The sequence below is a fragment of the Salmo salar genome, chromosome ssa06 (assembly GCF_905237065.1).
Source record: "Salmo salar chromosome ssa06, Ssal_v3.1, whole genome shotgun sequence".
NCBI classification, from domain to species: domain Eukaryota; kingdom Metazoa; phylum Chordata; class Actinopteri; order Salmoniformes; family Salmonidae; genus Salmo; species Salmo salar.
Window position 1 is genome coordinate 28,220,281 of NC_059447.1, and position 23,537 is coordinate 28,243,817.

The following is a 23,537-nucleotide window of genomic DNA, read 5'->3' on the forward strand; positions in this document are numbered from 1 at the left end:
CCCTTTACAGCCAGATACAGAATAAATTACTGCCCTTTACAGCCAGATACAGAATAAATTACTGCCCTTTACAGCTAGATACAGAATAAATTACTGCCCTTTACAGCCAGAGACAGCATAAATTACTGTCCTTTACAGCCAGATACAGCATAAATTATTGTCCTTTACAGCCAGATACAGAATAAATTACTGCCCTTTACAGCCAGATACAGAATAAATTACTGCCCTTTACAGCTAGATACAGAATAAATTACTGCCCTTTACAGCCAGATACAGCATAAATTACTGTCCTTTACAGCCAGATACAGAATAAATTACTGTCCTTTACAGCCAGATACAGAATAAATTACTGCCCTTTACAGCCAGATACAGCATAAATTACTGCCCTTTACAGCCAGATACAGAATAAATTACTGCCCTTTACAGCCAGATACAGAATAAATTACTGCCCTTTACAGCTAGATACAGCATAAATTACTGAAACAGATGAATACATTCTTCCTACACAGTAAATATACCGGTAGCTTGTGTAAAAGACTTGACAGTATGGGTATATGCTACAGTATTGCTGTGCGATAGGAGCGCGACATCTCAGAGACCCAAGGCAGGAGATACTGAAGAAACACAATAATCTATTGATAAACAAAACAATTAGTCTTTTGCAAAGAAGTAGCATTTAATTAAAACATTTCTGAATATACAATCAATAAAGTGTTTGTCACTCAGTATAGGCAGCATGCATGTTTAGTTTGAAAACATCACTGTAAAAGACTAAAACATTCTGCCCACACCTCTACAGAAATGTGATCAAATTCGCCATTGCTCTTTTAGAAACTGCCGTCCCATGGCCCAATTCCAACAGTTCCAAATCATACAGCAAATAAAGGGTGTTATAGTCAGGTGAATGGAGGGCGTTTTCCTGGCAGAGTTATAATGCTTGTTCACACACGCACAGTTTCATGACAAGTCTGATTTACAATGGGAAACATGCGTATGGCGTGCGCTAAGTTAATACATCTCAATATTGTTAGACGTATGAATTCTTTTCAGAAATAGCTTGAAACATACTTTAAAATGATGAAGAGTGGCCAAGCATCTAATGATCAGTGATCATTTGTGCCAAACCCAGCTTGATTAACTTTGAATACAGGCCATCTCATCGTCTGTTCAGAGCAGTAGAGAGCTATATCATTACAGTACAGTCGGTACAGTCCACACAGAGATCAATATAGTAATGAGCGCGGCGGGCTTCAGACTCCTTCCTCAACAAGAGCACCTTTCATGTCTCAGAACACAAATCATCCAGAACCCACTGGATCACTGTGTCCCCCCTCTCGATGAACACAGCAGCAGTAAACATGATTCATGTCATTAGACTGACTGACTGTCTCTCTCATCTCCTCCTCATATACATTTTTCCTCTCTCCTCCCTCCATCCCCCTCTCCCCTTCACCCCTCTGTCTCATCCTCCCCTCATCGTTCTCTATCCCCTTCTTCTTTCTTCTCCTCCAGGTGAGACCTACTCAGAGACCTACAGCCACACAGACACCTGTATCCCCTGCACCATGTGTACAGGTCTGATGCGCATGCAGACGCCCTGCACTGACTCCAACAATGCCATCTGCGTGTGTGACTACAACTACTACCTGAGTGAGGTGTCTGGGCGCTGCGAGCCCTGCACGGTGTGCCCGGCAGGCCAGGGCGTGCTGGCACACTGCGAGCACAACCACGACACGATGTGTGAGGAGTGTATAGACGACACCTACTCCGACCGGGACAGCTCCCTGGACCCCTGCCTGCCCTGCACCATATGTGATGAGGGCATCGAGGTGGAGCTGAGCGCCTGCACGCCCGTCAGCGACTCCCTCTGCCACAGTAAGAGAACCAACGCACACTCACGGCAACATACACACACACAACCTGCACGCTAGCCAGTAGCAGTAACGTCTGGGAACTTATGGTAACTTTTGCCCTCCTGTCCTATCAGGGTCGTATAGTAAAGGCCTGTATGTCTCTATCACAATGTTTTCTTTCCCATGTGAATTTAGAAGGTCAACAGGGGTGACTTCCACATGTGTCTGTTCTACAGTCAGGGTCAGAGGGCCATGCAGGCCAAATTGTCAGACGGCAGAAAAAACAGAACAGCGGTCACAGAGGTCAAGAAGTGGTGGAGTGTCAACACAGAGACAGTGCATAATCTCCAAACTCTCACTAGAGGCCAGGTATTCCCTCTGCAGGCACGGTGAACACAGATGCACTACAGGGCAGGCTGCAGCACTGGAGCACATACCCAGGAAGCTGTCAATCCAGCAGGGTGGAAGTGGCATGAAATCAGGCATGTCAGTGAATAATAAGCCCAGCCTCTGGGAGGTCCACTGCTGCTAGGGCTACAAGATATGGAGCTCCCTGGTAGCAGGCTGGGTTAGGTTTATGGGACCTGGGTTGGCTCCACAGGCTGGGTTAGGTTTATGGGACCTGGGTTGGCTCCACAGGCTGGGTTAGGTTTATGGGACCTGGGTTGGCTCCACAGGCTGGGTTAGGTTTATGGGACCAGCAGGTTTGAGTTCCAGTAAATATACTGTATGAAGGAAATGATCAACTTTATAACAGAAGTCCTTAACGCCACCTCCAGATGACCTTTGGTACAGTAGGACTAGAATGTTCCAAGGTTTCGTATAGGTGATACAAATAAGGCTTGATATTGGTTTTGGATCATGGACATTCATTTTGGGTTTTGGAAACAAGATTTCCGTAATGGTTTTGGATATTAGGTTCGGAATTTGGAACTTGGACACTTACTAGGATTAGTTACTTTTTGGATGGGGGACTTATGAGGTTTGTGTGCTGGGCTTGGATGCTGCCTGGGCCAGAAATGCCACGTTGCAAATGCAAGTGGGTTATCCGTGGACACCTGCTACACTGTGCTGGAGATGCTTGTCAGGCAGATGGGGGTCATAAATCGCTCTTCTTTTAATGTTCTCTCATCTCTTGCCCGCGGCTGGCAGTTCTCAGTTAGTTGTGAAACAGACTGAGAAAAGATAAACCCAGAAAGATCAGGAGAGGAGGAAACACTCTCTCACCCACACATAGGCTATGTCCAAAATGGCACCCTATTCCCTATATAGTGAATTGCTTTTAACCAGAGCCCGTATTGTGTCCTGGTCAAAAGTAGTACACTACATAGTGAGTAAAGTGTCATTTAGGAGGCAGACTCCTCCTCCTCACTGACAGCTGTTTCTGGGTTCTCAAAAAGGCAGAAACACCTGCTTCTGATCAGCCAGGGACATCTCTGTTCAGAGAGAGGGAGATTAAAATGAGAGAAGAGAGAGAGAGAGAGACACATAGACAGAAAGAGATAGAAAGAGATCAAAAGAGAGAGAGACAGAGAGAGAGTAGAAGGTAGTGAGGAAAAAATAGGACACATATCCCAGCACCATAATCACATGAACATGTCCAGAACCTTCCCAATTAATAATCACATGAACATGTCCAGAACCTTCCCAATTAATAATCACATGAACATGTCCAGAACCTTCCCAATTAATAATCACATGAACATGTCCAGAACCTTCACAATTAATAATCACATGAACATGTCCAGAACCTTCCCAATTAATAATCACATGAACATGTCCAGAACCTTCCCAATTAATAATCACATGAACATGTCCAGAACCTTCCCAATTAATAATCACATGAACATGTCCAGAACCTTCCCAATTAATAATCACATGACCATGTCCAGAACCTTCACAATTAATAATCACATGAACATGTCCAGAACCTTCCCAATTAATAATCACATGAACATGTCCAGAACCTTCCCAATTAATAATCACATGAACATGTCCAGAACCTTCACAATTAATAATCACATGAACATGTCCAGAACCTTCCCAATTAATAATCACATGAACATGTCCAGAACCTTCCCAATTAATAATCACATGGACCAGTCCAGAACCTTCCCAATTAATAATCACATGAACAAGTCCAGAACCTTCCCAATTAATAATCACACAAACATGTCCAGAACCTTCCCAATTAATAATCACACAAACATGTCCAGAACCTTCCTAATTCATAATCACATGAACCAGTCCAGAACCTTCCCAATTAATAATCACATGAACAAGTCCAGAACCTTCCCAATTAATAATCACATGAACATGTCCAGAACCTTCCCAATTAATAATCACACAAACATGTCCAGAACCTTCCCAATTAATAATCACACAAACATGTCCAGAACCTTCCCAATTAATAATCACACAAACATGTCCAGAACCTTCCCAATTAATAATCACACGAACATGTCCAGAACCTTCCCAATTAATAATCACACAAACATGTCCAGAACCTTCCCAATTAATAATCACACAAACATGTCCAGAACCTTCCCAATTAATAATCACACAAACATGTCCAGAACCTTCCTAATTCATAATCACATGAACATGTCCAGAACCTTCACAATTAATAATCACATGACCATGTCCAGAACCTTCCCAATTAATAATCACATGAACATGTCCAGAACCTTCCCAATTAATAATCACACAAACATGTCCAGAACCTTCCCAATTAATAATCACACAAACATGTCCAGAACCTTCCCAATTAATAATCACACAAACATGTCCAGAACCTTCCCAATTAATAATCACATGAACATGTCCAGAACCTTCCCAATTAATAATCACACAAACATGTCCAGAACCTTCCCAATTAATAATCACACAAACATGTCCAGAACCTTCCCAATTAATAATCACACAAACATGTCCAGAACCTTCCCAATTAATAATCACACAAACATGTCCAGAACCTTCCTAATTCATAATCACATGAACATGTCCAGAACCTTCCCAATTAATAATCACACAAACATGTTCAGAACCTTCCCAATTAATAATCACATGGACCAGTCCAGAACCTTCCCAATTAATAATCACACAAACATGTCCAGAACCTTCCCAATTCATAATCACATGAACCAGTCCAGAACCTTCCTAATTCATAATCACATGAACCAGTCCAGAACCTTCCCAATTCATAATCACATGAACCAGTCCAGAACCTTCCCAATTCATAATCACATGAACCAGTCCAGAACCTTCCCAATTCATAATCACATGAACCAGTCCAGAACCTTCCCAATTCATAATCACATGAACCAGTCCAGAACCTTCCCAATTCATAATCACATGAACCAGTCCAGAACCTTCCTAATTCATAATCACATGAACCAGTCCAGAACCTTCCCAATTCATAATCACATGAACCAGTCCAGAACCTTCCCAATTCATAATCACATGAACCAGTCCAGAACCTTCCTAATTCATAATCACATGAACCAGTCCAGAACCTTCCCAATTCATAATCACATGAACCAGTCCAGAACCTTCCTAATTCATAATCACATGAACCAGTCCAGAACCTTCCCAATTCATAATCACATGAACCAGTCCAGAACCTTCCTAATTCATAATCACATGAACCAGTCCAGAACCTTCCTAATTCATAATCACATGAACCAGTCCAGACATGAAAGTGTAAGAGATTGTGTCCTCTCTTCCTTTCTCTGTTTTCCTCACCTTCTTCTCTCTCTCAATTCAATTCAAGGGCTTTATTGGCATGGGAAACATATGTTAACATTGTTAAAGCAAGTGAAGTAGATAATAAACTAAAGTGAAATAAACAATAAAAATGTACAGTAAACATTACACTCACAGAAGTTCCAAAAGAATAAAGACATTTCAAATGTCATATTATGTCTATATACAGTATTTTCTCTCTTTCTCACTGACTCTAAAAAATAAAGTAGTAAATATGAGAATTGGGAATATCACTTATATCACTCATAAGTTGCGTGAGAGTCAGAGAGTCATAGGGACTTCAGAAATCTAGTCAAACCGCACCATGTGTGCCTCATACAGTGAGTGAACATCTATGTCAGACCTTCTATTATGAGTGATGTACAGTAGGGTACAATGCAGCCTTGTGCTGTAGCATATAGAGGACCACCAGCAGTGGAGATAAAGACAGCACACAACCAGAGCGCCTCTCACTTCTGACCTCGGGGCTCTGTCTTCTTCTCTGTGACCCTGTGTTGTATTCCGCTGGCCACGGACAGGACTAGGGACAGTGCTAGGGACAGTAGTGGCAGTATGGGGTGGCTCTGGGTGACCCTGCCCTGTGTGGTGTGTCAGGGGGACTCTGACATGTGAAAGGAGCCACAGTCATACACCCATAAGGTCACACGTAAACATGTGGACGCCGTCGAACTATTGCCATGACTGTTCTGTTCCCAAGACACCCCGGTGGTCTATGAGGACAGATGTGCTGTAGTCCACACGTCTGTGTGTCACTCTTGTTGAAATTGTCTAAAATTGGAGTGGAAGATATGTGTGTGGATGATAATGAATTGCTTCTTGTTGGGATGCGTTTGTTGAGTAAGGATGGATATGTGGGAAACCTGTTTGAGGTGTCTAAAATGGCGTATTTTGATTCATTGTATTTCTGAAGAGCAGTGGAAGATTGCAGTGGGACTCAAAAGAATCCGGACAACAGAAGTTTTGTGTTTTGAACTTCAGAGTAGAGCACCCGTTAAAAGAGTCATCTCAGGGGCGACGACGGATGTTCAGGTTGAATCCCTGAAGGGAATCCCTGCTGTGGTTGGTGCCCGGCGTCTGAACCGCTGGGGGAATGGAGAAATAGAAGAAAGTCTGTCTCATTTACAACTGCGACCTGGCCACGATAAATCAAAGCAGTGCGACAAAAAACAACAACACAGAGTTACACGTGGGATAAACAAAAGTACGGTAAATAACACAATAGAAAAATCTATATACAGTGTGTGCAAATGGAGTAAGGAGGTAAGGCAATAAATAGGCCATAGTAGCGAAGTAATTACAATTTAGCAAATTAACACTGGAGTGATAGATGTGCAGATGATGATGTGCAAGTAGAAATACTGGTGTGCAAAAGAGCAAAAAAAGTAAATAAAAACAATATGGGGATGAGGTAGGTAGTTGGATGGGCTATTTACAGATGGGCTGTGTACAGCTGCAGCGATCGGTAAGCTGCTCAGAAAGCTGATGCTTCAAGTTAGTGAGGGAGATATGTCTCCAACTTCAGCGATTTTTGCAATTCTTTCCAGTCATTGGCAGCAGAGAACTGGAAGGAAATGCGGCCAAACGAGGTGTTTGCTTTGGGGATGACCAGTGAAATATACCTGCCGGAGCATGTGATACGGGTGGGTGTTGCAATGGTGACCAGTGAGCTGAGATAAGGCCAGGACAGCGGAGTCAATCACCACCTTCCGGAGACACCTGAAACCCCACCTTTTTAAGGAATACCTAGGATAGGATAAAGTAATCCTTCTAACCCCCCCACCTTAAAATATTTAGATGCACTATTGTAAAGTGGTTGTTCCACTGGATATCATAAGGTGAATGCACCAATTTGTAAGTCGCTCTGGATAAGAGCGTCTGCTAAATGACTTAAATGTAATGTAAATGTAAATAAGGCGGAGCTTTACCGAGCAAATACTTATAGATGACCTGGAGCCAGTGGGTCTGGCGACGAACATGTAGCGAGGGCCAGCCGACGAGAGCATACAGGTCGCAGTGGTGGATGGTATATGGGGCTTTGGTGACACAAAGGATGGCACTGTGATAGACTGCATCCAGTTTTCTGAGTAGAGTGTTGGAGGCTATTTTGTAAATGACATCGCCAAAGTCGAGGATCGGTAGGATAGTCAGTTTTATGAGGATATGTTTGGCACTGTGAGAGATTGAGGCTTTGTTGCGAAATAAGAAGCCAATTCCAGATTTAATTTTGGATTGGAGATGCTTAATGTGAGTCTGGAAGGAGAGTTTACAGTCTAGCCAGACACCTAGTCAGAACCGTCCAGAGTAGTGATGCTAGACGGGCGGGCAGGTGTGGGCAGCGATCGGTTGAAGAGCATGCATTTAGTTTTACTTGCATTTTAGGGCAGTTGGAGGCCACGGAAGGAGTGTTGTATGGCATTGAAGCTCGTTTGGAGGTTTGTTAACAGTTTCCAAAGAAGGGCCAGATGTACAGATGAAGTCGGAAGTTTACATACACTTATGTTGGAGTCATTAAAACTCGTTTTTCAACCGCTCCACAAATTTGTTGTGAACAAACTATAGTTTTTGCAAGTCGTTTAGGACATATACTTTGTGCATGACACAAGTAATTTTTCCAACAATTGTTTACAGATTATTTCACTTATAATGCACTGTATCACAATTCCAGTGGGTCAGAAGTTTACATATACTAATTTAAACAGCTTGGAAAATTCCAGAAAATGATGTCATGGCTTTAGGAGCTTCTGATAGGCTAATTGACATAATTTGAGTCAATTGGAGGTGTACCTGTGGATGTATTTCAAGGCCAACCTTCAAACTCAGTCCCTCTTTGCTTGACATCATGGGAAAATCAAAATAAATTGTAGACCTCCACAAGTCTGGTTCGTCCATGGGAGCAATTTCCAAATGCCTGAAGGTACCACGTTCATCTGTACAAACAATAGTAGGCAAGTATAAACACCATAGGACCACACAGCCATCATACCGCTCAGGAAGGAGACACATTCACACTCCTAGAGATGAACGTACTTTAGTGCGAAAAGTGCAAATCAATCCCAGAACTACAGCAAAGGACCTTCTGAAGATGCTGGAGGAAACAGGTACAAAAGTATCTATATCCACAGTAAAACGAGTCCTATATCGATATAACCTGAAAGGCCGCTCAGCAAGGAAGAAGCCACTGTTCCAAAACTGCGTTAAAAAAGCCAGACTACGTTTTGCAACTGCACATGGGGACAAAGATCGTACTTTTTGGAGAAATGTCCTCTGGTCTGGTGAAATAAAAATGGAACCGTTTGGCCATAATGACCATCGTTATGTTTGGAGGAAAAAGGGGGAGGCTTGTAAGCCGAATAACACCCTCCCAACTGTGAAGCACGTGGGTGGCAGCATCATGTTGTGGGGGTGCTTTGCTACAGGAGGGACTGGTGCACTTCACAAAATAGATGGCATCATGAGGGAGGAAAATTATGTGGATATATTAAGAAACTTGTGGAAGGCTACACAAAACATTTGACCCAAGTTAAACAATTTAAAGGCAATGCTACCAAATACTAATTAAGTGTATGTAAACTTCTGACCCACTGGGAATGTGATGAAAGAAATAAAAGCTGAAATAAATCATTCTCTCTACTATTATTCTGACATTTCACATTTTTAAAATAAAGTGGTGATCCTAACTGACCTAAAACAGGGAAGTTTTACTAGGATTAAATGTAAGGAATTGTGAAAACTAAGTTTAAATGTATTTGGCTAAGGTGTATGTAAACTTCCGACTTCAACTGTATACAGAATGGTGTCGTCTGCGTAGAGGTGGATCAAGGAATCACCCGCAGCAAGAGCGACATCGTTGAAATATACAGAGAAAAGAGTCGGCCCGAGAATTGCACCCTGTGGCACCCCCATAGAGACTGCCAGAGGTCCGGACAGGCCCTCCGATTTGACACACTGAACTCTATCAGAGAAGTAGTTGGTGAACCAGGTGAGGCAGTCATTTGACAAACCAAGGCTGTTGAGTCTGCCGATAAGAATACGGTGATTGACAAAGTCGAAAGCCTTGGCCAGGTCGATGAAGACGGCTGAACAGTACTGTCTTTTATAGATGGTGGTTATGATATCGTTTAGGACCTTGAGCGTGGCTGAGGTGCACCCGTGACCAGCTCGGAAACCGGATTGCACAGCGTAGAAGGTACGGTGGGATTCAAAATGGTCAGTGATCTGTTTGTTAACTTGGCTTTCGAAGACTTTAGAAAGGCAGGGCAGGATGGATATAGGTCTGTAACAGTTTGGGTCTAGAGTGTCACCCCTTTTGAAGAGGGGGACGACCGCGGCAGCTTTCCAATCTTTAGGAATCTCAGATGATACGAAAGACAGGTTGAACAGACTAGTAATAGGAATTGAAACAATGCTGGCGGATAATTTTAGAAAGAGAGGATCCAGATTGTCTAGCCCAGCTGATTTGTATGGATCCAGGTTTTGCAGCTCTTTCAGAACATCAGCTATCTGGATTTGGGTGAAGGAGAAGCTGGGGAGGCTTGGGCAAGTAGCTGCGGGGGGTGCGGAGCTGTTGGCCGGGGTTGGGGTAGCCAGGAGGAAAGTGTCATGACGGCCTGAGGGGGAGGTTTATGACCCCCATAAATACCTTTCCCCTTTTTCCTCTCTCTACCGATGTGACTATTGAAAATCTCTTTGTTAACATTGAGAGAGAGTCTGGTGACATCAAAAGATGGGAAACGGAACCATATTATGTTAATCCAACCAGTTGAAAGTATGCGTTGGGACTTAATGAATATGTCAGTTCAGTTGGCGTCTGAGACATGATTACTGATGATAGGACGACATAAACTGTATCTTGGAAAGTCTACACATTATAGTTATCAGATTCACATGGAATTGTTGTGCAATTTAAATGTTTAAGTATGAAACTATTTGTGAAAAGATGAAATGTAATTTTAGCTTCTTAATGAGAGAACGGTTTGTCATAGAGTAAACTCTGCCAACTCAGTGGCCCCGCCCATGTGAACAGACAGTGGGTGTAAACTATGAAACGCGACCCTCTCTCCCAATCCTATATAAGCCCCTTGACCAAAATGTAACTTGCTGTTCCAAGGACGTGCGGACTGGCAGTCCCCACGTTGAAAGGACAAAGACCACCTACAGAACTAAGCCAACATCAGCAAGAACCTAACGAAATTGGCATCAAATTTCAATGTGAAGGTGACGACCTACCTTTGAACTCTTATTCACTAAAGAAGTGCTACCCCGTCCGCCTGCTAAACGTGGGCTAGGAGAGGACGGACAGAGTATCTATTCTACCATGCTCCAGTTCACCACTAGACAGTCTTCAGAGGACCAGAGATCCATGCTGGACAACCCTGCCTCCCATTTACGACCAACCGATCGAAGCGCAGCTCAGAGTAAATATTTATTGCATTTTCCTTTTCCAGAATGCATAAGATTCTCTATTTACGATAGGGAGAAGCTATGTCTCTATCGGGCCGTAGGCAGCTACCCTTTGTTCCTCAGTCTTCCCACTCTTTCATTCAAACCCAACCCCCTTTCCTTTTGTGTAACCAGCCGTCATGTCGGCTCCATCCACCAGGGACATTTTCTTTATGACATAATTTGTAATCAATGTATGATCCATTCTGTGTAGATGTAATTCTTTGTGATTATTTAGGTATTTAGTAAATAAATAATTAAACCAATTTGTATTGCTGATTCAACTTGTTAGCCAGGGTTCGTGAAGATAACCAAGAATTTACAACTTTCAGATGACACTGAATAATGTGACGATTAAATATTGACTGCTATTGATGTAAAAGATTACCAGGTCTTTAAGAGTTTATTCGGAAGATAACAGCTCTATAAACCTTCTTTCGTGGTGCCCCGACTTTCTAGTTAATTACATTAACCTGATTAGCTTAATCAGGTAATATTAATTACAGAGAAATTATTTTATAGAATAGCATGTCATATCACTTAATCCGGCATAGCCAAAGACACAACAAAAGCATGACCAGCTGTAGAGAGATGCTTATTGAAATCCTCAATTATCGTGGATTTATCGATGGTGACAGTGTTTCCTAGCCTCAGTGCAGTGGGCAGCTGGGAGGAGGTACTCTTTATTCTCCATGGACTTTACAGTGTCCCAAAACTTTTTGGAGTTAGAGCTACAGGATGGGATAACAGTGACGCACATAACACACAGCACCCCTTCTACGGGCGTATGGGGGAGGGTTCTTGAAACGTAACATCCAATCAAAATCTTGCCTCTGGGAGCCAGTGGACCATTCAAACCGTTTTTGCAGTAAAAAATTATCCAGACTTCAGCAGTTAACGCTTGATCTGATTGAGTCTAACTCAGTCAATGTGTGTGATACTAGATTTCAATCTTGCTGACACAGTGTGTGTGTGTGTGTGTGTGTGTGTGTGTGTGTGTGTGTGTGTGTGTGTGTGTGTGTGTGTGTGTTCACGTGTGTTTAAGTAGCTGCAGCAGGCATTTTCACATACTCCCTTCATATCCAGCTGTTTCCGAGTGGCGATCACTCACAATGAGAGAATGATTAGGGGGGGGGGGCATCAGATGTGCTGTTCTGTGTGGACTGGAGGGTCGATAAGAGTGCTGGGGTTTCTCCTGCTCACACTCCGGTTTCGCTGGCTGACATTTATGAGCACTGAACACTGCAGGACCCACACGGACTTAGACAGACACTCTCTCTCTCTCCCCCTCTCTTTATCTCTCTCTGCTCACATCTCTCTCTCTCTCTCTCTCTCTCTCTCTCTCTCTCTCTCATCCTCTCTCAGCTCACAACTCTCTCTCTCATCCTCTCTCAGCTCACAACTCTCTCTCATCCTCTCTCAGCTCACATCTCTCCCTCTCTCCTTCCCTCTCTGTTCCTCTCTTCATCTCTCAGCTCAGCTGTCTCTCTCCTCCACCATGTGGTTGTGTGTGTTGGTGAGTGTGCAGACTGTGTGTGAGACAGGGTTGTTGCACAATTCCTTAAACACTAAAGTTTAGCTGTTCATGACTCAGCTTATCACCTACAGACCCTTCTTAGATAAATAGGGAGACATTCTTTGTCTCTCCCTCCTTATCTCTTCCCCACTCTCTCTCTCAGCCTCTCTTCTCCCCTCTCTCCTTCTTCCCTTTCTCCCCGAAGCAGCCTTGAGTGGTTAGGCTGAGGGAAAAGAGGGGGAAAAGGGATGAGGGGAGGAGTGGGTCATTCAGTGCCTTCATTGCTGCAGTGTAATTACTCCTGCTAATCAGAGCACTTTACAGCAGCGCTTCTGTTCCTCTACTCCTCCATCCTCTCACCTCCTCTCTCCCCCTCCCCTCCTACTCGCTCCCATACACTCTCCTAATACTGTCCCTTTCTGACTCTCTCTCTACCCCCACTCTCCCTATTAACTCTCACTCTCTATGGAAAGCAGAACGCCAACTTGAATAATTTAATCCGGGGAGAGAGAAGTGTCTGTCTGTCTGTGTGTGTGTGTGTGTGTGTGTGTGGTGTTTACAAGAGGCCTAGGCAGATAGAGATAGGCCGTAATGAGACAGTGGGAGAGTGTTCTCTGATAGATAAAGAGGTCATTGTGCGTGTGGTATGTTTGATAACTGTCCTCCACCCCAACTTGACTGCAAGGAACCAAGGAGGGAATACAGTGCCTTGACTTTTTCCATATTTTGTTGTTACAGCCTGAATTTAAAATGTATTAAATTGAGATCTTTTGTCACTGGCCTACACACAATACCCCATAATGTCAAAGTGGAATTATGTTTCTATACTTTTTTGTTGTTGTTGGACAAATTAATTAAAAATGAAATGCTGAAATGTATTTGAGTCAATAAGTATTCACTCTGTGTGCAATAATAGTGTTAGACATGATTTTTGAACGACTATCTCATCTCTGTACCCCACACATACAATTGTCCATAAGGTCCCTCAGTTGAGCAGTGAATTTCAAACACAGATTCAACCACAAAGACCCGGGAGGTTTTCCAATGCCTCGCAAAAAGACGGGCACCTATTAGAAGATAGGTTAAACATCCCATTGAATATCCCTTTGAGCATGGTGAAGTTATTAACTACACTTTGGATGGTGTATTAATACACCCAATCACTACAAAGATACAAGCGTCCTTCCTAACTCAGTTACCAGGGATTTCAACAAGAGGCCAATGGTGACTTTAAAACAGTTCTCCACAATACTAACCCTAATTGACAGTGAAGAGAAGGAAGCCTGTAGAGAATAAAACAATATTCCAAAACATGCATCCTGTTTGCAACAAGGCACTAAAGTAATACTGCAAAACGTGGCTGTCACGACTTCCGCCGAAGTCGGTCCCTCTCCTTGTTCGGGCGGCGTTCGGCGGTCGACGTCACCGGCTTTCTAGCCATCGCCGACTTTTCATTTTCCATTTGTTTTGTCTTTGTTTTCTACACACCTGGTTTCTATTCCCCAATTACATGTTCATGTATTTAACCCTCTGTTTCCCCCATGTTTGTGTGCGTGTTTGTATATAATGTTCAGGTTGTTACTTGTTGGCTGGTATTGTTTGCCGGGTTCGTTATTACGCCCGTTATTTACGAGTGACCGGTAATTTCACGCACCTTTAGTATTTGTTTTATACTGGTGCTGTTCGTGGAATAAGTTACCTTGTACACTCATCTCTGCTCTCCTGTGCCTGATTGCATGCACCAGTTACCCACAGCCTGACAGTGGCAAAGAAATTCACTTTTTGTCCTGAATACAAAGTGTTATGTTTGTGGCAAATCAATACAACACCTGTACCACTCTCCATATTTTCTAGTATAGTGGTGGCTGCATCATGCTATGGGTATGCTTGTAATTATTAAGGAATGGGGAGTTTTTCAGGATAAAAAATACATGGAATGGAGCTAAGCACAGGAAAAATCCTAGAGGAAACTTCAGTCTGCTTTCCACCAGACACTTGGAGATTAATTTACCTTTCAGCAGGACAAGAAACTAAAACACAAGACCACATTTACACTAAAGTTGCTTACCAAGAAGACAGTAAATGTTCCTGAGTCGCCTAGTTACAGTTTTGACTTAAATCTACTTGAAGATCTATGACAAGACCTGAAAATGGTTGTTTAGCAAGGATCAGCAACCAATTTGACAGAGCTTGGAAAGCTCTTAGAGGCTTACCCAGAAAGACTCACAGCTGTAATTGCTGCCAAGGGTGCTTCTACAAAGTATTGACTCATGGGTGTGAATACTTATGTAAATGAGATATTTCTGTATTTCATTTTCAATACATTTGCAAAAAAATTCAAAAAACATGTTCACTTTGTCATTATGTCATATTGTCTGTAGATGGGTGAGGAAAACATCTATCTAGTCCATTTTGAATTCAGGCTGTAACAACAAAATGTGGAGTAAGTCAAGGGGTGTGAATACTTTCTGAAGGCACTGTACAGGGTTAACTTTACAATAAAAAAACTAAAATGTCAAATAAAATACAATTAAATTGCATTTCTCTATCCTCCTCCACTCCCTATAATAAACAGTTATTCACAGGCCTGGGCTCATAAAAGCTCAGGGAAGTTTTATTTGTTTCAGAGACGTTTAAAATCCATTGAAGCTGAAATAAAACCGTTAAAACACGGGTAACACGCAGAGGCCGACCGAGACAGGCACTGGAGCCGCAGGTTTATTTCCCAGTTAACTGCCTTACTTTCTAGATCAGCACAGGGTTGATACATACATGCAGGTAAGCATGAGATATGAGAGAAAAACAGAGAGAAAGAGGGCAAGGGGTTCAGATGGAATATAGAAAGAAAGAGAGAAAAAAGAGATACAGCTAGAAGGAGGAAAAGACCAAGCTTGTGTTGGTGACAGTGAGTGTTGAGTCACTCTGACTCACTGTGATCACCCCAGATTGCCATCCGTAGGGTACCGGATGAAATGGACACGGCTATCAGAACTCACACACACCGTCTCCAAAGGTGTGAATAAATGGTGTGTGTGTGTGTGGTCATTGTAGAATTATATGGCTGACGTAGTCGCTGCATGCACTGTATGACTCACAGTGGAAAAAGTGGAAAGAGTTGAATTTGAAGTGATTGTGGAAATCTCATCTTTGGGATCCTCTTGTTTTATCACCATAATGCTAAACCGACTGTAACTGATTGGTGAATAGAGATGGAAGGAGAAGCGCACTTCCTGAAAGTTCAAGCATGTTCTGTTACACCTGCACTGGGACTGACAGACTGGAAACGTGACTACCATTCCCACTGGCCACACACTTGTGACCTGACCTTGGCCTAAAATAATTCCCTGAAATCGATACCATGCCTTTAAATAGGTTGAGTTTATTTTTGTGTCTTGGTGTGACGTGGCTGTGAGCAGGGAGTGTCCAGTGTGGAACGGTATTCTCTACAGTTTCAGTAAACCTATCCCTCCCTACTGACAAAGGAATGTCCTGTCATCGCCAAGGAAACAGCTAGGAGATATCTGAGTCTTAACAAGCTGCAGAATTTAACAAATGTACCCTAAGACTCCCATCAGTGTCCCTGGGGAGCGTAAATAAATATGCATTCAATCAATGTGTAGAAAAAAACCTGAAAAACAGCCTTGTCAGTAATAAAAAGAAGTGCTGAATTTTGACAGTTCGTTATTATTGTGATGGTTCACTGCTTTCCTTTGTGTCAATCTGTCAAGAGACCACATCACTGACCAGAACTGCCATTTCATACTTCACTGTGTTCTTAAAGTTCCATTGCAGCCATTTTTATCTCAATATCAGATCATTTCTGGGTAACAATTAAGTACTTTACAGTGATTGTTTTGAATTAAAATGGTCAAAAAGAAAGAAAAATAGCTTCTTAGTAAAGAGCAATTTCTCAAGTGGGGTGGGGAAAACTGAAAACTAGCTGTTATTGGCTGTTTGGAACTCTTTCTTATTGGTCTATTAACTAATTTACAGCCTGGTGATGTCACCAGGCAGGCCAAAACTCCATCCCACCAAAACAGGCAGACATTTCAGGCAGTATTTTCAAACAGCTCTTTAACTAAAATGGCATTATCATAATTTTCACAATTTCACAGTATTATACCAACCTCACTCATAGTGTGGAAAGATACACTCACCAGCCAGTTTATTACGTACACCACCACATTTCACAAAAATGGATCACTCCTACAGACAGTGAGTCACTTGGCCATGGCTTGCTATCTAAAGCAGGCAGCCAGGCATCGAGGCATTCAGTTCCTGTTCGATTGAATGATAGAATGGGCATAACGAGTGACCTAAGTGACTTTGAGTCTGGTTTGATCGTCGGTGCCGGGCACGCCGGATCCAGTCTCTCAGAAACAGCTGGCCTCCTGTGCTTTTTACGAAGAGAATGGTGCAACAAACACAAAATCAAGTCAACGGCAGTCCTGTGGGCGACAACAGCTTGTGGATAAGCAACAACGAAGGAGAATTACAAGGATCGTGCAAGCTAACAGGCGGGCCACAAACAGACAAATAACGGCGCAGTACAACAGTGGTGTGCAGAATGACATCTCGGGAACACACAACTCGTCGATCCTTGTCACGGATGGGCTGTTGCAGCAGACGACCACACCGGGTTCCACTCCTATCAGCTAAACACAAGTAGAAACGTATCCAGTGGGCACGCGATCGCCAACACTGGACAATTGAGAAGTGGAAAAACGTCGCCTGGTCCGACGAATCCCGGATCCTGTTGCTTTATGCTGATGGCAGTCAGGACTTAGCGTATGCAGCATGAGTCCATGGACCCATCCTGCCTGGTGTCAACAGACCAACATCCCTGTGGAATGTTTCCGACTTTTAGGTCTGACCCGGTGTTTATAAAACACAGGAAAATCATATTATTTGAGAGTTGAGGAAGCCTGTATGGGGTTCTGTTCTGTTGGGGATTACTCCTTCATATCCCCACCACCACCACCACCACCACCATCCACCACACTCCCCTCGAGGTGTGGATACTGGCAGACATACTGTAGCTACATCTAATGCTTGAAGCATAACAGTTTTATTACACAACACACACAGTAGGAGTGCGTGACACAGCAGATAACAGGGTAACCACTACAAAGAACATGACTGAGTTGTCCTGTGCTGTATGTACGTTGCCAAGGGAAGCAGAAGCAGAAGGCCTCTGGGCAGCCATGGTGTTGCTGGCACACTGGAAAATAGCAGTTGATCATTAATGCAATTTACAGAGAAACAGAAAGAGAGAGAGGAAATGGGACAATTTATAAAAATGTCTCCTCTTTAGTGATGAAAACCAGACCCCTCCAGTAGCAGAGAGAGAGAGAGAGAGAGAGTTCCTACTGCTGCCCTCCCAGGCCTAGCCTGTAGCACCAGAGGTTAAGCTGAACACACTGACCCTCTAAAGCCCCTGACTTTGTACTGCGGGTACTCCACATGGTGTGTGCCATGTTATGTACAGAGATCACAGTCATGCTCCCATATAGAGAAGAACTTGGAGTGAGTCCCAAATGGCACCCTATTCCCTATATAATAGTGCACTACTTTTGACCAGAGCCCTATGTGTTCTGGTCAAAAGTAATGCACTATGTAGGAAATAGGGTGCCCTTTGGGATGCGGCCCTGGTGAGAGAGTCATGATGTGCTGCTGGGCTTGGGTTATTATGTGGGTAAGTGACAGTTTGCCTCCCATCTCCCCCTCCTCTTGAAACATTTTTTTTTCTCCAGATAGCATCTTAGCCGGAGCCCATCTGCCTATAGGAACAAGCGTTCACATGTGTGCACTGTCACTCAAACATCTGCTTAGGGACATCGTCGTGACTAAACCCAGGCTCAGAACTACTTGAAGAAGGATGTATACAGTTATAGTTTATGACATTTTATTTTTTCATTATGGGGAAAAGTATCTTTTTTGTTTGTTTTTATTTCCCTGGTCCTCATTGTAAATTCCCTTTTTGATATACCGGTGTGCTAACTACAGTACAATGTGCTGGTTCCAAGGAGACTTGATGTACGTTGCTTAGCCAATGATAATGTATTCCTAAACTGGCTATTATTACTGCTGGTTAAGTGTGTGATTTTTTAAATAAAACATTCTTACCATAAAATAATGACCTCATATGAAAATGACCTCTTCCTGTCTTATATAATAGCAATCTCTCCTTTTTCCTCTTTTCCTTCACTCTCCTTAGATCCTCTCCTCCCGTCCTACACGTCTCCCACCTTTCCCCAGGACCCGTCTTCCCCCTCTTTCACAGACATCTTCCCACCAGACAGCTCCAGCAGCCCCTCCCCAGGGGGAGAGAGCACCACGGCCCACCCCAGCCCTCACTTCATCAGACCGGGCTTCAACGAGAACCTCATCCCCATATACTGCTCCATCCTGGCTGCTGTGGTGGTGGGGCTGGTGGCCTACATCGTCTTCAAAAGGTGAGGGGCCATGGAGTGGGAGCATAGACAAAGCAGGGAGATAGGATATGAGCACAGGTAGAAGCCGCTATCACACAGATATAAGCAGCTATCACGCAGATAGAAGCAGCTATCACACAGATATAAGAAGCTATCACACAGATAGAAGCAGCTATCACACAGATATAAGAAGCTATCACACAGATAGAAGCAGCTATCACACAGGGAGAAGCAGCTATCACACAGATAGAAGCAGCTATCACACAGATAGAAGCAGCTATCACACAGATAGAAGCAGCTATCACACAGATAGAAGCAGCTATCACACAGATAGGACCAGAGACAAAGCAGGGAGGATGATACATGTATGCAGACAGTGGGCTCAGGCTGGAGGAGGGAGAGAGTGAACTAGGACAGAGAGGTTGACTAGTCAGGGAAGGGGAATGACAGGCAGGATGGTGTTTGAGTGATGTAGCCCATGGCTAAAGAAAGGCAGGGAGCCAGATAGAGAGCGACTGTATGGTGAAATATTCAGGCCTGTTGTGGAATGGCAAGACATTGACCCAGTTACACCACATGATTACACACACGCGCACGCACGCACATACACACACACACAAATAATGCATTTCAAAGGTCACACACTCAGAGTAAAATGATTAACAGAGGTCAGTGACATATTAAACATTAGAAATGACGCACACAGACGCACGCACACACACACACAAGCATTTGCACACAACACATACACACACACACGCCGATTCAAACACACCATGTACCAAGTAAACAAGCTCATCATCAAATCCAGTATCGATTGTAAAGTGCAGTCCAGTTGAAATCCGAGTGGCTACTTCATCAACACAAACAGTTACGGGGCTTCTTTAATATCTATCTCCTTCCACTGTATAAACAGGTCCAACACTGTCTGTTAAAAGGCTTTGATTGACTGATTGATTAGATTGGATCATTACGACTAGGAGGCTGCTCCAGCCAGAGACAACATTACAGTAAAAATGACTGAGGATAAAACCACTATGAAGCCAGAAGGCTTGTTTCCCTGCTGGTCCTTTAGGTTTACTGGAAGACTTTCAGAGATGTTTGATGACTGATCACTCCTCGTCCCTTCCACATTTCCTGATGACCATCCCAACCACAAAACGTCCATTACGTGCATCACATCAATTAAACCACTTCTGGGAACACAGTGTTGCGGGCATGACTCACTTCTTCTCCGTTCACACCTTCCCAGGTGGAACAGCTGCAAGCAGAACAAACAGCCGGCTAACAACCACCAAGCCACAGCAGCCAATCAAACGGTGACGCCGGAGGGGGAGAAGCTGCACAGCGACAGCGGCATCTCAGTGGACAGCCAGAGTCTGCAGGAGCAGCAGCATGCAGCCCAGGTCCAGGCCCAGGTCCAGACACAGACACACAGACCGGAACAGATAGGTGAGCTCTCATAACACTGTAACACTGTTACCCTACAACACACACTGTACACTTAGCTAGATGCTGTAATGGAAGTCTGTATGTCTGTGTGTTCACCTGTTGGGTCTGTTAGGAGATTCTATGCTAGCTGGACTAGGCATATACAAGTGAGAGATGAAAGTGGTAACAAAGTGAATTTAGGATACATATTTTATTATTGTACATAGCGAGTCTCGGATATTATCCCGTTGTGTGTACATACTTAGATACGACTTTGGAAATGTCACCAAAGAAGTCTTAACATGAGAGGTTATGAAGGAGGGAAGGATGAGTAGTCTACACAATTTACATCTGATATCTGTGTTTTACCAATGTACACCCCTTTACCTATGCTACATGTGACCCAGCCTTCGATATTTGGGTGAGCGAGAGAGCCAGAGAGAGAGAGAGTGGACAGGGTGGTCCAGTATTCGGTGGGAGACAGCACCACTGCCTTGTGGGAAATACATGATGAATGGTCGTGAAGGAGGAGAGCAACTTTTTAAACGGAACAAGGAAGTGAAAACAAAAGCAAGAGCTTCAGGAATGTGAAGTGGTCTCTCTATAGAGCCTGGAGCGACCTACCTTCCTTTAATTCAAAAATCCATGGCAGAGACACAGTCAGTCTTCTTATACTGAGGAGAACCATGCTCTACTTACTCCTCTCTCCATCTCTTTAGCGCTTTCAACTTATCTCTCTCTTTCTGTCTCTCTACATATCTCCTCTTTCTCCCTCCCTTTTTATCTCCCCTTTTCTTTATCTCTCTCTCTGGAGTCTCAGTGGCGTGGCACAGTTTCTATCCACTCAGAGGAGTGATAGAGAGGAGACGAACTACAGAGTGAAGAGTTTGTTTTTCCAACCTCCTAAGTGCTGAGCCAGAGCCTAAGGGGCCCTACACATCCAGTGACTCAGCATCTCTCTCTATGCAGTCATGAATGCATAACTGAAGAAGTTATGAAGTAGTAATGAGGTAGTTCAGAAGACAATTATAAAGTTATGTTCGTGAATCGTGAGTTAACTTATGCACCATCACCTGATCTGACCCTGGACCTCTGCTGTTTTGGATCTTACCCACAACCTAAATGCATACCCATGTCCATGTGATGTCTGGGCAGCCTGGGAAATGCTGCTATTGTTTTATTTTGTGTTGTGGGAATTCTATTCATTTCCCCCCACTCAGAAATGCAAAGCCTCAGTATAATGGAGAAAAGGAGGCATCTTTTCCTGGGGATTAGCATGTGATTGGGTCATTGAGTAGATGCCCGCCCCTTTAACCCTTGTCTCTTTGTGTGATTGGCTCATTAGCAGGTGTTGTGTGATGGAGGCCAGGCCCGATCCCCCTGCCTGTTTAAATCTGATCCATAACAGTGTTTAATGTCTGCTAATTAGCGTCAGCGCTGTCTTCTGGCGCAGAAGCCATTAAAATACAGTACTGCACACAGCATGCTGTGGGTTGGGCGGCTACTCCACTAGTAAATGGGAACTTGTTAAAATATAAACACCCAAGGGGGTGAGAATATGTACAATAAATCCATAAAATCATATGGATTTCCCTTTTCAAATGAACCATATTTTACACATACAGTATGACTGAAAAGCCCACAGCAGTCTTTGTAGACGGTGTCATACCCAGTCAAAACAAGTCAATTAAGATTTCAAGTGAAATATGAAAATCTATAAAAGATGCCCTGTGCTTTGATTGACAAGCTCAAAAGGACTCCTTGCGTCCCTGCCTTGGGGTAAGAACTCCCAAAAGACTTACAGACATCTATAATAAGTCTTCTCTACTCTCCAGTGCAATCTGGTGATCTTTTAAAAAGCAATCTGTCTTTTCCCTCTGAGGCCCCTTCCCCTTTACGCTGGAGTATTCCTTCCTCAAGGGGCAGAGGGGTGTTTAAAATGTAAATGGGACTCAAACCTCTCACTCATCTCTCTCATCATCGTGCCTCTGTCCTTAATCTGATCCCATTCTCTACCTGAACGATAGTCACGGAAACTGTCAATCAAAGTCTGCTCGTCCCAGGTTAGAGGGGCAGTGGGCTAAAGCTAGTGTAGTAGGAGAGTAGCTAGTGTAGTAGGAAAGTAGCTAGTGTGGTAGGAGAGTAGCTAGTGTAGTACAACGCTAGTGTAGAAGAAGAGTAGCTAGTAGAGTACAACGTTAGTGTAGTAGGGGAGTAGTTAGTGTAGTAGGAGAGTAGCTAGTGTAGTAGGAGAGTAGCTAGTGTAGTAGGAGAGTAGCTAGTGTTGTAGGAAAGTAGCTAGTATAGTAGGAGAGTAGCTAGTGTAGTAGGAGAGTAGCTAGTGTAGTAGGAAAGTAGCTAGTGTAGTAGGAGAGTAGCTAGTGTAGTAGGAGAGTAGCTAGTAGAGTAGGAGAGTAGCTAGTGTAGTAGGAGAGTAGCTAGTGTAGTACAATGCTAGTGTAGTAGGAGAGTAGCTAGTGTAGTACAACGCTAGTGTAGTAGGAGAGTAGCTAGTGTAGTAGGAGAGTAGCTAGTGTAGTAGGAGAGTAGCTAGTGGGGTAGGAGAGTAGCTGGTGTAGTAGAAAAGTAGCTAGTGTAGTAGGAGAGTAGCTAGTGTAGTAGGAGAGTAGCTAGAGGGGTAGGAGAGTAGCTAGTGTAGTAGGAAAGTAGCTATTAGGGGTAGGAGAGTAGCAAGTGTAGTAGGAGAGTAGCTAGTGCAGTAGGAAAATAGCTATTAGGGGTAGGAGAGTAGCTAGTGCAGTATGAGAGTAGCTAGTAAGGTAGAAGAGTAGCTAGAGGGGTAGGATAGTAGCTAGTGCTTTAGGAGAGTAGCTAGTGGGGTAGGAGAGTAGCTAGTAGGGTAGAAGAGTAGCTAGAGGGGTAGGAGAGTAGCTAGTGCATTGGGAGGATAGCTAGTGCAGTAGGAGAGTAGCTAGTGGGGTAGGAGAGTAGTTAGTGCAGTAGAAAGCTGGTGTAGTAGGGAGTAAAGCCCTTTCTGTTGAGGAGGCAGCCCTGGGATGTGGATGAGGTAGACAGCAAGAGCTTTAGAGCAGGACAAATATTGAAGTATTGCTTTGTCCAAAGCACTTTGAGACTAAA

The 23,537-nt window shown here is 43.6% G+C and overlaps 1 protein-coding gene across 1 annotated transcript in view; it reads left to right on the plus strand.

Annotated features, from left to right (window-relative positions):
* LOC106601618 (tumor necrosis factor receptor superfamily member 16) overlaps window positions 1–23,537 on the plus strand; it is a 43,481-nt gene that overhangs the window by 14,629 nt on the left and 5,315 nt on the right. The window contains exons 3-5 of the mRNA XM_045720128.1: window positions 1,513–1,875; window positions 18,791–19,028; window positions 20,260–20,459. Of these exons, the coding sequence (XP_045576084.1) occupies window positions 1,513–1,875; window positions 18,791–19,028; window positions 20,260–20,459 (801 nt within the window). The remainder of the gene's footprint in view (window positions 1–1,512; window positions 1,876–18,790; window positions 19,029–20,259; window positions 20,460–23,537) is intronic.